Genomic DNA, 17,130 nt, shown 5'->3' with positions numbered 1-17,130 from the left:
GTGACTCTTTGTGTCTGCCCCTCATTTTATAAGGTGGAGCCACACATGTGCATACATGAGGCATTTGAGTATTGAAAGCACTTGAAAAAACCTGAAACAATCCTGAAAAAAGTACCTTTTGTCCAAAGTCAGTATAAAACCCACGCTTTTTGAAAAGGATGTAGATGGATGATTGATAACACTCTCATGTGGGTAAGCTCAAGGTAAATAGTCCACCCGCATTAAATCCAAACATATCGCTTTTACAGAAGAAAGAGAAGGTGACTGGCTCTATTTAACACAATGTAGGCAACAAATTGTGTTGCGTGCTCTTGGAAAACGGGAGAAAATGTCAATTCCAAAGGCAATTCAGGCATATATAATATAAAATAATAAAAAGCATTTCTTATTGTGGCTAAATCATTAAAAAAAAGGCCAACATGTCTCGACCATCAACAGCACCAAGTGGCTAATTCAAGTTAATGAAGCATAAAAACACAGGAGATGTGTACATGCTTGCAACACAAATAGAATAATGTCCCATAGGGCTGTAAAGAAGGTGGAGGCCTTTACAGAAAAAATTTATTACAAACCTCTTGGCTGTGGCCATGGTGTTGTTTGTTTGATGGTGGAAACATGTTGTCTTTTTTTATTGAATGCACTTTTAATAACATAGCCATGACATGAAAGTCTTTTTTTTTCTAAATTCCCTTACTCGTTTCTTGATATTTTCTTTTTTGGAGTGCCTTTGGTATCACTTTTATGCCTCACATTGAGTAAGGACTCAACAAGCAGGACACGACATACTAATAGCTTGTTTTTCTATTATGTCACATCTTTCCATAGCAAAGCAAAAACTGCAGACGGAGGACAGGAAGTGATTTATGATACACGTGCTGATACATGTGGTGAATGGTGAATTACCATGGGACCTCATTTCAGAGAAAATATGTGCAGTAGTGAACGGAAGGCGACAAATCATTTCTTTATACCGTTTGAACTGTGCCATGAAAGACGCAGATGATGTTTGTCTATTTAAAAGATAATCTTTGTGAGAAGGTAAACGAGAATTGGCCCTGAATATGAGCATGTCACATAGCTGACTAACTCTCCGTGCACATAACTGCAGTTGTCAATATGGACAAATTTATTGCAATTTCACCTTTTTCAATCCCCTTTCTGTGCCTTGGGTGTTGTTAATGTGAAAGTCAGTGATGCATAAAGGGTGAGAGGACTTAGTTCACTGAGCGGGTTTACGGGTGTCCTCTTGTTTCCAGTCTTCATGCTGTCAGTTGATTTATATCCAGCCTACAAAGCTGAATATGAACTCTTGAACGACCGCCTTGTTTCGAAGTCCGCTTTATACAAACTCTGGACAAAAAAATATATGACTTTTTAAAGGACACGTTCAGATTTTATTGAACAAAATATTTTATAATAGATATGGTCATATACTACGGATGTAAATGAAGGATGTTTTTGGACTCCTACAATACGAGACCTTTCGAAATATTCTACGAAAAGAATAAAAACAGTGTTAAAAGGGGCCGGGACATGCACTCTCCTAAACTGGTGGCCATCCTTACTCTCAAAAAAAAAACACCCGGCCGTTAATTACACCATGCATCATAACCTCTGCTCTCCTAGGGGGCAGAGTGAACTCCCACACTGGCAATTTAAACTGCGCCTTATAAGCTACTTTTCTCCTGCATGTAAACACAGAGGCGCACACACACATACACGTACACATCGCAGTAAGTGTCCACACGCACACACACACGCACACACACTCAGGGACCACAGTATGATACTCACACACAGGTTATGGCTTTCCAAGCAGTTTGAGCTCGTTTAATCTCATCCCTGTATACATTCTTTGTGATCAAACCTTTATAGACAAATATAAACGCAGATAATGAAGGCCTTCCATTAGTACCAATAATCAATACAGAGTTGTCATAGCGTACAGTAATGTCCATTCAAAGTACTGGGGATATCATTCGGCTGAATGAGAGAAAAGTGTTGTTTTATATACATAGAGACAGAAATATACACATGAGCGGGTGGACGTATGGCGCACACCCACGAGTCACCAACAACAACATCTCAAATGACCAAAGAACCATAAACTGGTAACGCCGCCGCCTTTAGTAGTTTTTCTCCGACCACTGAAAAAAGTTTAACGTAGCACCCAAATGAAAGAGCAGTACGGTAGATTGATTATGGTCACGGATACTATACCAACACTTAGAACACTGAGTAGGCTTTACAGTTTAGAGTTTACACTTGTGTTGAAGAGACAGAATGTAATCACCCCCCCACCCCCCCCAACATCCCCGCCCCGAAATTTGCGGTCTGCTCATCCACAAGAAGATTAAGTCGAGAACCAATTCAAGACAAAAAAAAAAAAAAAGTGTGACTGATAGCAGAAATATGTCTCTTTCTCTCTCTCTCTCTCTCTCTCTCTCTCTCTCTCTCTGTTCGCTCTCACTCCACCCAATTTACCTCGCGCTCATTCCTTTTTCTCTCTGCAACAATTTCTTTACTGTCAATCCTGTCTTCTTTTAATTATGTTGCTCATTCCCTCTCTCCCTGTGAGAAATGTGCAGTAGTCTTTGACGTGATCGGCTTCAGTCCTCCAGGTTTTTTTTGTGCCTTGGTCGGAGAGAGAGAATCGCTCCCAGAGAACAGCCTTCGCGGCCTCTCCTGTCAAGGGTCCCTTTGAACGCCGTGTGCTTCATCACAGTTTTGGTCCGTCCCTAACAATACATCAAATGAACAACAAATTCACAATTGTAAAATTTCAATATTTTCCACCCGCTTTCTTCTTTTTTTATTTTTTTTCTTCTTTCACAAATGCCATTCAGGTCGACTGCCCAGAGATTCAGCCTTCTTAATATCAGTCTCAGAAATAACACCTTCTGCTTTTGGGATCAGCTTGTGGGTGGATGACCTCTTTTTTCTCCTCCTGGCGCTCCTATAAGGCATGCTGGGCCAGGACCAGAGCCAAAGCCAGGCCGGGAACCAGAGCCCAGACGTTGGCACACAGACAGGCAGAGTGATCCTCTGGCAGGCCCCGGGTTTCGCCCAGGCCACCGTCTCTTGGTTCAGGATACTAGGCAGATAGAGAGACACACAGGGGGGGAAGAGAGACGTGTAAAGGTTAGACATGACTCGGTTGCTCGTGCTGCTTTTCTTGTTCTGGCATTTGATGAGGGGAAGGAGAAACAGGCGTCGGGAGGAAGGTGAGGGAGGAGGAGGAGGAGGAGAAAACAAGAGTCACGGAGTCGGGGTAAGAGTCAGAAATGACATGTAACCATGGAAGACCCACTTTGGCTCCGACATTGAGTGTTTGATCCACCAAATGTTTTGATATGTGAAGTATATTTCAAGCCCCTGCTGCTTAGTATGCTCCCTGCTTCTTAAACAAGTTGGCAACAAAGGAAAGCTGCTTGTGAGGAGTTTTTTTTTTTCTCCTTTTTTTTCCCACTCTTTTAGGTTGTGCCAGCAAGTCTCTAAACAGTTTTTAAAGCTATCATTACAGACTTTATTTACAAGAAAAACATGCTACGCAGCCAAACACGCACCACAGAAGCCAACAGCAGCTGTGGATTTCTTTCAATATTTTATAAGGCATAAATTACAGCAAGTAGACGCCGAACAAAACACTTGCTAGACCTCTTGTATGCAGCTTGACTGTGCACAATCAAACCGGCACAATGTTTATTCTTGTGCACAATAGGAAATAAAAGATATGTACAGTGTGCAAACTGAGAGAAAGCGGTGCATGTTTACCACTCGGCTCACATAATGACAGAGAGCAGCGGGAACATATCAGCGCAGATATTAAACTCTGTGGCCTCTAGAGCTCCACTGTTATATCCACACTACAATGGCCTTATTATGTGCTTTTCCATAAAATTGTTAGCATTTCGAATACTTTTTCAATTTTCTGGGATTCTTGTAACACAAAGCAGAACCATTTGCCTGCAAGTTAAAGTAGTCTCGCTCAATTTGCGGAGGCACCATTTTCAGCCCAGCACAGCAATACAGAGCCACATCATAAGGAACATGAAACATTTTCGTCCTCCTCCTCCTCCTCCTCCTCCACCCCCTCCTACCACCACCACCACCATCCCCTCAACTCATCTTCACCAATGTAACCTTTGCAGAGATTGCACTTTGGTCCATTTCCCTGTACACAGAAAAAAAAATAAATAAATAAAAAACATCTACTCAGATGTTATCTACCAGCACCTCATCTTCCAACTGAACAGGGCAACGTATGAACGAGAAAATAAATAATGAAACAGAAAGTGTTGAATTATATTAGCAGGACAGGCGTTTATTTTTCCTTTTTTTTCCTCTAAAGGGAAAAAGGAAGGAGGGGTAACAAAAATAGCTCCATTTATCACACTACCTGGGCATGTGCATTCTCTGCGCTCTACACAGAGATGGTTAAATGACAGTTGCCAAAAAAAAAGAGGGGGGGGGCTATGGGTAGCTTGACAATGCACCAAACACATCCGCGACTAAAAGCCAATTAATTAGCAGGGGCAGTGATGTGTGGCAGCAGCCTGTTGACATGAGTCCAGATCTCTGGCTGCAGCCAATATCCACACATACACTCAAGCTCATGAGAAGGCACACACGCGCATAGACACGCGGCGAAAGGCGCAAACACATGCGCACGCGCGCGCATGCACCGTGACGGAAAACAGACAATGTCACAACACGCACTCGTTTACTCACAAGCACAGAGGATGGAAAATATCACAAGCTTTTATTTAAACTGTTGATGTGACATAAAGAAGTTGGTTTATATTACGCTGAAAATTAAACATTAACAGTTAAACCCAAACAATTCCTTGTTGGGGGATCTGTTAAGTGAGGACATTAGGATTCAAATCAGGATAGCAATTATGAGACACACAAAATCCATCTTATCTGCGAGACCCACACCAACCTTGGGAATATAGCAAAGACGACGCGGGGAGTTTACAATTTGAGTGTTAATATATGTGAATAACTATTGTTTTTTCTCCGTGTAAACAAAGCAGGACTTTTGATGACTACCCGGCTGACTTACAAGGCTCCAAGGACCAAGCTTCAGCCCACATGTTTACTCACTGAGCATGGGATAAAGCCCACAACCACTGGCGGTGACATTTTGAATAATTATGCATCTAAATTAGCTGGAAATATTCTATACGCCATAAGAGCGCGGTGTGACTGACATGAACAGGCTTAGTCACAGACCGCAGATTCTCCCATACTCGCTCATCTCCAGCTGCGCTTCACGTTATGGGTCGTCTGACGTCCAACCATCCGTCAGACATCTAATGTATTCCTTTACCCAGACTGTTTGTACACGTGCGTGTAAGCATGTGTGTGGTACTAAGGGGGCCCGCGCTGGCCGGCGTAAGATTTACTGCCTTGGACAGTCAGTCTTCTGCCAAGAGGACGCATACCATAACAACACTCCCCCAATTTATCTGCCAGGGAAGTTTGACAAGTTTTAATTGCCAGGCATAGTTGTCTGAGAACGCAGGGCCGCCCAAAATGTCCCTACCAGCTCCCTCTCTAATTATAAACTTCCTGCTTGAGTAATCACACGTCTTATTGTTTCCTAATTACCATTTTTACAATAAATTAAACACCATGCTGCAGTGAGACAGGCACAGAACGGTGCATCAATACTGACATACACACACAGAACCTTTGGAGAGAGCAATTCCACAATCCATTCCCTCCTCGCCGTCCCCCTCTCTCCGGCACCTCTCCCATATACACACTGTTATTGTTATCGGAGGTGCTCGTTCATTAATTCTCCTCTTCGCTACATTTTTAAAGTTTTAATTTGCTGTCTTCACAACAATGAGGGGTTCTGCGTAAAAGGACAATGCTGCATGACTCGGGCGCAGTGTGACCATTTAATGGCAGTGAAAGCCCCTGAAATTACTCAAAATAGATGTCTTAATGGGAGCCATTCACTCAGCGTGCAAATTTGCATTCATAAACACTGCACAGCGCTTGGATTTCGTGTATATCTGTAATAGTCGCTGAAAACTGACATCAACAATAACATAAACAGGAGCAACAGCTGCAGACGGTTTAAGTACAGTTTTACACGTCAGTGTCTGAAACAGCCGGGCTCGGTAACTAGGTCTCCTGCAAAGGTGAAACACGTCATTAGTCTTACACCAGAAGGCTGCACTGCACATCTAAAGCACATCCGTAAAAGAGGACAATATTTCACGGTGGAAACTAATCAAACTCGAGAGCTAGATAAAAAAAGAAAAGAAAAAAACCCTCCATTTGGCCCAAAGTGCAGTGAAATATTTCTGCCCGTTCAGGAGAGACAGACAGAGGGAGGGGGTCTTTGGCGGACAACGTGGCTCTGTCTTTTTTTTGCATTTTATTTGAAGAAGAAAATGAAATACAGTTCTATTAGAAGACAAACACACGTGCACTCTTGCAGCACAGCAAAGAGGTGAGATGCTTTTCTGCTCCTGACGGTGAACTCAGTTACTGCCGAGTTGACTGCAGTCTTCAGACTAGAAGGCATTCAGCAGAGAACAGGCCCTGGGCCAGTATTTTAGAACCTCTAATCCAGATTAAACCCCCCACCTCCCATTTCTTTCACTATTTCATTGTGTGAGAGAGAAATATAATATTTCAACCAAATGTCATCATCTTGGGTGTAGCATAAACTGTCTTATCATAAAGCGTCGGTTCTGATGTGCCAATTGCTTTAACAAGCACAGAGATTGAATGTGATGTGAATGCGAATGGCGCAGTGTGTTGAGCTCCACGGTTTTGCCCCTGCACACAAAATCCTCCTTTCATGGAAGCAGAGAGGAGGAGTGTTTTTGTGGTTCGTCTTGTAAAAGGTCCATTTTGACAAATCTATGCAAAGAAGTTGCCGGGGACTACTGAAAACATATGGATTTGTGTATGCATGGGTGTGTTTGTGCTGCAACGACAACAACTCATTTCTGTTTCATTCCATCTCACACAATGAGGCGGCCTACATGTGAAGCAAAAAGCCTTCCTGATTGACAAGCGGGCAGTAAATAATGACTCTTCATTACATTGCGCATTTGTAAGACCAGAATCGATGCAATCTTATTACCTTTGGGATGGTGACAAAGGGCGGTTCCGAGGTGGCCGTTGACCAATCTGACCCCATCTTCGTCGTCACCGAGGGGGCCGGGACAGACACACTTTTGTTCTGCACGTTGTCGATCCCGTAACCGAAGGCCTGTATGGCATTTCCTGTGGGGACGAGATACAAAGTCATTTGTTTTTGACTGCCGTCACAGCAGGGAGTCAGCACACAGACAGACAGCTCTAAGTCAACTTCTTGGACCCCTGCCCAATCTTACCGAGGGAGTGGGACTGGGGAGGGATGGAGTAAAAAGAGTACGGAGAGACAGTGTAGTTGCTCTTTCAGTTGTACGCCAAACTGATCAAAAACAGATCGGAGGTTTTGTTTGTAAAATCTGACTCAGTGGATGACTCTACTGTCTTACAACAATTCTAATACCGCCCCATGTTTCATGTTTTAAGCTGATTTAAATGCCCAACATGTTTTGCTATCAATTTAGCTTGTAATTATCCTTCTATAAGGAATCCTGTGGAGACACAATGGACGCATTTATCAAATACAAACAACTTGGGTTCACGTCCTCAGCTCATTACGAAAACCCTTTCATGTCGCCACAGCCGTTCTCAACAAGCTGACCAAATAGTAGCACTTGAGATGATGAACCCCAATTTGTTTGCACACTCACAAATGGAATCTTTTAAAAGAAGCAAATCAGTCAGCTCAAACGGGGGAGCAGCCGCCCGTGAATGCACATGAGTGCCTGTGTACCCGTGTGCAGATGTACCGCATGCATGTGCGTAATTTTGTGTCTAAGTGCATGTGTGAGCCTCTGCAAAAATGTGATAAATCCCCGTTCAGTCAGCTTTTCAGCTAGATATGGTAAAATAGGGGCTGAGTACCTTTTCACTGCTCATCCGTTTAAAACACGGGGCTTGTTTCTCTTTGTTCAGCCAGAGAGAAGGCAAGGCATGTAATTGCTTGGCAACCACCTCCATTATAAGGTCAGCATGCAGAGATGACTTTGAATAGATTTATGTGACTGATCAAATTCAAAACATTCCCAAACAAAGGGGAACTGGCATTTCTCCACCGCCACCCGCATGGAGGACAAACAGGATAGTTGTGGAACACACTCGGTCCTTAGCACTCCGGATGCATGGGCCCTTTAGATTTGTCTGTCACGTCCTCTGTCCACCTACACATTGTTTAACACGAGCACACATACTGTTCACAGAGAGACACACAAACACCTGCACACGTCACACATACAGAGGCAGCAGTCACGTCTCTCATTCTGTTCTGATGCCGGGCTGCTGCAGGAAAATAACAGAGAGAGGGAGAGCAGAGGGAGCAGAGCTCACCAGTGAAGCCGAACAACTCGAACACTAGCAGCGAAGAGCTAGCGAAGCACTGCTGAGACATGTGATGTCACGCATCTGTTTGTCGGGGTCGGCTACAGCTAGCGATCCCCCACAGATGCTGTGAGATGTCGGAATAAAATCATAACTCAAACCCGTTGGCCGGAGGGCTTCCACACAGGATGTTTTACTGTGCCCAAATGTTCCACTGAGTGATGAAGCTCAGTGCCAATAGCGATTCCATGTTTTAATGACTCCGGATAAGTTTTCCTTTAACCCCTGGGCATGCCATGTATTGGCCTACCTGCACGGGATGGATGGAGTAAGAGATAAGAGGGCGCGCACAAGAGGGCCCTCCATGAACACTTGAATAAATATTGTAGCTATTCTTCTGTTCATTTGCTGTTGTAAGGAGGAGTGTGTGGATAATAAACGATTTGCAGTGTGCTTTGTCAATCATCGCAAAAAAGGACTTACCCTGCAGAAACGGAGAGAGAGAGAGAGGGGGAGGGGGGGGGGGAAGATAGGGATAAGATTCTGGGGTTGATGTGGGTCATGGAGCTTAAAGATCATCTGTCTGTGTATATGTATAGTACTGTATAGCAAGTGTATTTTAGTGTATATTCTCCTCTCTGGTGTGTTGAAGTTTATCGCCTGTTCCCCTTGACTGCAGAGAGGAGATGCTGCATTTTGTGTTATTTTTCAAGACGCCTCCTCAGCTCCCAGCCTCATCCCTCATCCTGCACACTCAGCTAAAACGGTACCCTAGCAATCTATTGAAATGGTCTCAAAGCATTATCCACACAATGGAACATGTTAAAGGCAATGGTGTCTTGTAGCACTGATGACACTGCTCGCTCCGCCATGGCCACGAAGGAGCTCTCTGTACTTTACTCCTCAGTGAGAAAAGCATAATGTTTGAGGTAGCACTCTGTCATGCTGCGCCCTGTGCGTTATGCATTAGATGTACAGATGATATGTATTTTAGCCTCTGCTATTATTTCATTTGTGCCGGATCTGTTTCTTTTCATGACATTTTTCTCCCGTCAGGGATAAGCCCTTTAACTCCCTCAGATTGAATGTGAAAATGACATGCAAATGGTTTCTTTTGTATTAAAGTCTGGGCAGATCTTGCCCAAAGGAGGGATGAGAAATGATAAGAAATGACTAGTTTCTGCGAAACTGAGAATATTTAATTCCAACTTAATCAGTGGGAAAGGGGATGTCCGTGGATAAATGGTACCAAACTATGAGGCAGAAAAAATTTCATTACGAAGTTCCATCCATCCATAAATATATTCACTAAATCCTTACAACCCTTTGGTGGCAAAACCTTATATAGTAAATAATGTATCGCTTTTTGCTAATAATAATAATAATAATAATAATAATAATAATAATAATAATATAATTGATACATTGTGGTCTAAATTACATACATTTTATTTTGGCATTTTAAAGCTGCTCTAAGGGGTGTCGTCATTTTGGCTTCCACACTTGCACGACTCCCCTCTTTTTTCAAGGCAGCTTTCTTTGCCTCTTTCTTTTCTTCTCTATCCTTTCTTCCTCTATCTTTTTTTTTTTTTTTGCTTGCCATGTTTGGGAGTATAAGCTGTTCCCTGGAGCGCGAGAACTCGTAGCTCACATTGTTCCACCATTGCCGGTAAACACGAGGCTCCAGCTGTCTGCGTGTTCATGAGCAGACAAGACTGCCTCTTGACCGAGTCTGGATCAGTGTTGGGGTTAGCACAAAACACAAAAGTGATACATTAAAGTGATATATTACTTTACTAAATAATACAGCGTGTTTCTAATAGAGTTGCAGTAACATTATTGCAGTTTCAAGTAGTCAGCCTCTTTAAGCTCATTCAAAGCGGCTCGTAACAATATGAATGTTCATGCTATACATGGTTAGAGCAGTTAGTTAGAGAACCAAAGAATAAGTGACTCCTTTGCTTTGAAGATATCATAACGTTCAATTTGTGTCCACTCCTTTATAATTCATATTCCTTAGCTCCGTAGGTCTACTGATCAGAAGAAATCAAAAAGGCTTTTTCATCAAATGAATCCAAGTTTCTTTCTCCGACAGGAGACATATTTTCTATTCTCCCTCCCCTGTGTTGTTGGTCGTGTTTGTTTTCGTAAGTTGCCGCCTACGGCTCTGGTCAATTTTTGCAGTGAGTGGCATCTTTTTCAGTTGTTTTATAAATGCAGCTGCACACAAAATGTGTAAGCTTTTGCTATGATAGTAAAAGGTTTTATAGTCAGTAGAGATCAGGTTAATCCCTGGCTTAAGTAAACGATGATATTTTAATCATATAATTTCAGTAATATTTGAACCAATATTACTCTGTTCCAGTGTATAATGCCCTTATTAATTGCAAATGATAGTAACTTGTAATAGCCCAAGTAACTTGCCCAACACTGGTCTTGATTGGATAATGTGGGCAGGGATACTGGAAAATGCCTTTTGTCTTTGACTGCATGAGCAGAGGGAGGAGAGATATGTGCTACTGACCGGACACTCAATAAGAAAATAAAGCTTACAGCAGCATTGATATCTTGATATCTGAGGAGTATCTAGCTCCACGGCTCCAGCCCCAGCGGCCATTACTCGTGCATGCCGTGCCCTCAACACAATCCACTCCTCAACAACATCACATCCACAGTCATCTCTACTGGAGAGCTCTCCAACATCGAAAAAACAGAATCTGACATGAAACCATTAAAGTTGCATTAGATCAAAGTTCGCGGCTCGCTCTTCTCTTACATGGCAACAAGAGTAACCACTGCATGGTCTTGCTTGTGCTCTTATCAATATTACATGACTGTTGGATCCCTATCAGTTGCAAAACACATTTTAGATTTAGAGTATGCGTGCGTCAGGGTGGCTCACTTAGGCATGTGTTGTCGGTGAAGTACCGCAGGAAGTTCAAACATTCCTCCTCTTGGTTTCCGCTGCCCTTGCAGGTGCACCACGGGGAGATGGTCCAGTTGGAGAAGCTGCTGTCAACGTAGTTGGGAGTCATTTCTGTCCCTGTGAGGACATCCACGCACAATCACAGACACATACACACATTAGGACAAACAGCTATAGGTCACTAATGGGCAATAATGGACTACATTTATCGCAGATAGTATATAAAATGGACGACAAGATGTTAGTCAGACGAATGGGTTTGCACTGTTTCAGTTTATTGGAAGGTGAGGCTTTCTGTAATGCTTTATTTTAGATGTAAAGAGGCCATTATGTTGTGAATATTTTGCAAAGTAGGTGCTTTCGGAAGTGTGTGTGTGTGCGTGTGTGTGTGTGTGTGTGCTGTCTGAATATAGCACTGCTGTAGCAACACATTTTACTTTTCAAATGTCTCTCGGTGTCGGTGCTTTCAACTGGAGTCAGGGGCGTTAGATGCACTTTGTGCAGCATTTTCCAGAGAAATCCAGGAAGCACCGTGGCATATTATCACTTCATCCCGCACAATTTATGACACATGGTGGGGAAGCAGTGACTGATACTGAAATATGGACTCTCCGACAGCCACTGAGCAGAACATAAAGTTATTTTATGTAAATGTGCATTGGAACCCATTGTAAGCTCTGGGATTCCAGCTCTACATCATCAATGTGGTGTTATCAAACGTTAGCAGGGGATTGAAAAATATGCATGTACCAGTCAATGCACATTGTTTGAGCAACATTTACTTTGAGCAACAGATTGTCATCAAGCGTTTTTAATTAAGTAAGCGCTCCCTCCGTGGCTCCACTCCCAAATTACTTCTAGTAGCGAGCTGATGTCCAGCGTGCTAGGGGAGATATGAGGCGAGAAGGGAGCTAAATGAGAGTCTCAGTCCTGTCGCTGCTCCTCGCGATAAAAGTGTGCTGTCACACTGTCTATAATCATAACTCTTTATCTCACCATGTATCTGAAATTAGAGAAAAAACATTGTGGCAATTTGGAGGTAGAAATTGTGCATTTCAGTTTGTCTCCCGCCGTCTTTTTTCTCTCCCACAAACACACTCAACCCGCCGCACTGGCTGTACTGACCGATGAGCCTCGCGTAGGAGGCCAAGCAGGCTTGGTGATTGTCTTGGTTGGGGCAGGTGCTCACTGCGTGGGGAGTTACCCAGCAGTTCACCAGGTAATCAGCCAGCCTAGACCTGCAGCACAGACAGGGAAAAGAAAGAGAGACAGGGGCTCAGTTATAAGAGCGTGACAGATGAACATACAAATACACAAATTCAAAGCAATATGGGCCTAATTTTTTGGCACCATTTTTACTCTACAGCAGCTGCCTGTTGTGACCTAAATCAAACTGGGAAAGCATGAAACAGCTGTTTCCAGGTCACTACAACAGGTGTCCTGAATAGCAACCAGGTCTCACTCAAGCCTCAGTGCCAACAAGCCATTTTTGCCATGCAGTGTGCACACAGCAGTCCTGCATCTGTGTAGGGCTGAAGAGAGATATTGTTGCGTCCACGCACACGCTGTACATCTCGACCGAATCCCACAACTGCCGTTCTCCACACACCGGGAGAACTGATAAAAATAGTATGTTTTGTTTTGGTGTGTGTTTGTGATAAGGGCTTTAAGTCTGTAGAGTCCCCCAGGGTGGCATTGCTAATCCACTTAAGTAGGTTTATTGGGAGTAGCGTGTGCAAAGTTGCTCTGTCTGTACTGTTCACATCACAGCTGCCCACTAAGTGAATCACAATCCAATGCACACACTCTCCCTCTGTCTCTCTCCCTCTCTCTCTCGCTCTCTGTTTCTTTTGCCATGATTCATTCCCTCTGACCTGGTCTGACCACTTCTTGCAGCCTTGAGTTCAAAGGTACTGTACCAATCCTCAGGCTGTTTTGTCCTTAATGAACACAAACCAGCATCCCACACACAAACTCACTCTCTCTCTCTCTCTCTCTCTCTTACCACACACACACACACACACACACACACACACACACACACACACACACACACACACACACACACACACAGAAAGTTTAGTCAGGGCATTTGGATTGAAAGTGTTTTCTGGCTGGTATACAGTTAGTTGCACATTTCTTTTGGCCAACTCAGTACATTGTCAGATTAATTGTCACACACTTTAATTGCCATAAAGAATCGAATCACCGTCCAGATGCCAGCCAGAGTGCATGCAACAATCTCAAGCTAGTGGTGTCGGTGCCGCTCACACTTTCTCACACTTTGAAGGAGCTGCTCAACATTTTGGGAGATACCTTCATTTGCTTTGTTGCATAAGGTTATGAAGAGAACGACTGCCTGTGCGTCATGTGGCCGGAGCCAGGATATGGTTAGCTTCCAATATTTTTCTTTCATTGAATTTTGAAGTAAATTTACAAATAAATCCCATTACCATTATTATTATTAACATACAATTTGAAATTTGATGTAAAGGGAACATACAGATGCAGCATGAAGAAATCTATTTCTTGGATTTCCATTCGTTATGCTGAACTAAATTAGCAATCTCCAGGTTGTATTTTTTACATTTCTAAAAGACAGACACAAGAGTCATACTGATCTTCTGTTTTAATTCTTTGCAATAGAGGGATTTCCAAAAAGACTATTCCTTACACGCAGCCTTTTTTTTAAGCTTCTTTTATTCCTCTCCTTGACTCCGCAGAGAAAGGTGATGTGTTTCTTTCTTTTTTTCAGTGAATTTTTCTATGTTTTTCTTACAAAGTCTAACAACCTACCTACACTCGAGTGAGCATGTTTGAATTGGGTTTTTCATTCATCGTTCTTGTTCTCCCTGCTCATTTTTTTTTTGCTCACTCCTCTGCTGTGTGGAAGAGGTGTTAAAAAGTGTACCTTAATTTGTGCCGCAGGAACAATTTCCTCTTGGCTGATTTTCATTTCAAGTATTTTCCTGGTAAGTCATTATCGAAGTGTCTGAACATGAAGTTCATAATAATCGCCTCATGTTAAAATGCTACACACTTAGCACCTCAGAATAGAAACGGTACTAAATATGTAATTTAAGCGTGAATTTTCATACCCACATACCACTGATCCGAGGTGGCAAAAGTACGCACATTATTTACTCAAGTAAAAGAAATAAAGTACAGGTGCTGAAATGTAATCAAAGTATAAAAGTAAGACATGTCCCTCTGAAGGACTTTTCTACTGCTATCTGAGCCTCCCGTCACATAAGGTAGAATCAGTAGGATTCATCGGAGCTGTTCGTTAACACGCAAGAAAGAGAGTTGATTGTTGGGTCACATTCCTCCGATGTCTAATATGGACATTTTGGGTTGGTGAAACGTACCAAGCACATCAACAAACTGAGAAAATATGAAAATCCAGGGTCTTTTCTTGACGTTTTTTGTTTTGCCATGCAGGGCTGTTTCTTGCTATATGCGGGCTATGCGGGCGCCCCCCCTCAAGTTGCAAGTCCAGCCCTTAATATCTGAGGAGTGACCCGATGTAAAAGGTGTGAAAATACCTGGCATCTGGCCCGCTGATTAGTGAGATCTGCTCTCTACCGATTGGTCAGATCTAGTGTTTACCATGCCACGTTGCTATGACGACCAGTACTACTTAGCAAGGAGAGGCGAGGCACGTTGCGCTGAACCACCAGAACTGGTAATTCACAGCATGGCATGAAATGAAATGAAAAATGAGCGTCATCATCTGGTTCAGAAAAAGGAAAAAACAAGATGAAGAAAAACGCTCACAGGATAAAGGTAAGGTTTCTTTCATGATGTGGGGTGGAGGGGGAGCTTAGCTAGCTTAAATGTTTGCTTTAGGAAAGGGCTAAAATAAAATGTATATGTCACATGTGAATGCCGTAAGACTGACTGACTGAAGTGACTGTTAACTCTACTGAGCTAGTTGTGTCTTTCTTTACCACATTTATTAGAATATTTATTGTGACAATATGACATGAACAAATGTGCCTACATTCCTACAGTTTACTTTAATTCACAAGAATCATAATAACGCAAATTAAAGTATATTTCAAGTAAACAATACTATATATGACCGTTAGTTCTGCCCACAGAATATAGGTTAAGACCATATCATCAGTTAGGCACAAGTAGTCCACTTTGTAATACCTGTGAAATATAAACTAAAATATTCCTTCAATATCACATAGTGCTCACCAGTCCAGTACAATGTGTCGAAAACTGCTCAAAAGTGACAACTTTGAAATTGGGTGCATATTTTAAAGGGACACTGTACTCTACATTGCAATGTTTAATCTAAAAACAGATCATGAATTTCTGCATCAGTGTAACATAACTCAATTATATAGTATGAATATTTGCTTAGGATCCATTTTGCTTGGTAACCTGGGGAGTTTTGTCTCTGCAGGAGCAGTTCTGAAATATTTTAGAGCCGCGGACCAGGAAGCAGCATCGCCATTTTCTTCTCCTGCAGGCTTACAAGGTCAGCTGCCAGTTTTTGATCAACCAACTGATCCAATTTGTTAATTTAAAATAAAAACAAACTGGAGGAACACTGCATCAGTTTTATTCATTGGCCTACAGAGGATCCCCATTGTTTATCTTCTCTTATCATTTTCTATGAGTTCAACTTGCTACGGTGGGTCAACTTAAGATGTTTGATTTGAATTTCAAAGAGGTTTTCTCAACTCTAGCCTGTTTTCCTCTTAAAATGTAATAAACTGTTGCATCTTTGTGGATCACCCAAAAGGGTTAGGAATCTACCCATCGTAGCTTGACAAAATAGGGGCCCCCCAAAACAGCATCTTGCATAGGGCCCCCAAAAAGAGAGAAACAGCCCTGTTGCTATGTCTGCCGTGCGTGATATGTACTGAAGGGTTAAAATCAGTCTTGAAATCAAAATAATTGAAAATTGCCATCAAATGCATTAAAACTAAAGTAATGAGCCTGTTTTGAAAATGTTACAAGTAGAACGTACAGAAATTTGTGGTACAGTGACAGTATTTGTACTTCTTTACTTCCCATCCGTGTCGATGATTTGCAAAACTGACAAAGATTCATTATTCTCTGTCACTCAGTGATTCTGTTGTCAATGAGAAACTTTCACAGATGCATCTCAACTATTGTCTTCATGCACTCAGCAAGAGACTTGTATCAAAAAACAAAGCGCTGATGGGGCACACCACTCATGCCCCAGTAGCCTAAACAGGTGGAATGTTAATGTCAGACACATTTACATACTGCCTCGTCTTTAAATATGCATTCCGGCTGTATCACTTATTCTACAGTGGCGCTACTTGATCACTTATTCATCATTTTGTACCTCTTTCATAAGGCTCTGAAGTAATTGGATTAGATGAGATGAATTGTAATGGTACCGAGCCTCCTGCTTGTTTACCTGCACACACCGGATCCATCGCTTCTGGCAGGAGGGACATTGTCATTCAGGAAACTCAGAGAGGCTACATGTGGCCTTAATACAGAGAGTCCCTCCGTTGTTGCGGTGAGTTAACGACAAATGTGCTTATTGCTATGCTGCATCTCAACTCTGCGAGTAAGGCGAGCGGAGATGAGCAGATTTGGCTGAGGGGAAGCATGGGGCGGGGAGGTTACAGTCTCTCCATCTCCCTGCCTGTCTGTCTGTGTCTCTCTCGCTGGATCTTTTCGCCACAGCAGAGATAAAGCCAGTGTGGTGTGATGGGCTCAGGCCTCCAGCAGCAAAACCCCACTCAGACTCACTTCATTACTCCAAC

General features: G+C 42.7%; 1 protein-coding gene across 1 annotated transcript in view; it reads right to left on the bottom strand.

Moving 5' to 3' along the window:
- Positions 1-1,659: 1,659 nt before the first annotated feature.
- LOC115582198 (GDNF family receptor alpha-2-like) overlaps positions 1,660-17,130 on the bottom strand; it is a 56,479-nt gene continuing 41,008 nt past the window's right edge. The window contains exons 5-8 of the mRNA XM_030418013.1: positions 12,494-12,606; positions 11,345-11,485; positions 7,115-7,257; positions 1,660-3,094 (exon numbers count right to left, since the gene is read on the bottom strand). Of these exons, the coding sequence (XP_030273873.1) occupies positions 2,957-3,094; positions 7,115-7,257; positions 11,345-11,485; positions 12,494-12,606 (535 nt within the window). The 3' untranslated portion in view covers positions 1,660-2,956. The remainder of the gene's footprint in view (positions 3,095-7,114; positions 7,258-11,344; positions 11,486-12,493; positions 12,607-17,130) is intronic.

This window comes from Sparus aurata, chromosome 5 (genome assembly GCF_900880675.1).
Source record: "Sparus aurata chromosome 5, fSpaAur1.1, whole genome shotgun sequence".
In the NCBI taxonomy this organism is placed as follows: Eukaryota; Metazoa; Chordata; class Actinopteri; order Spariformes; family Sparidae; genus Sparus; species Sparus aurata.
Note: the sequence above shows the minus strand (reverse complement) of the source record. Positions and strands in the feature narration are given on the sequence as shown.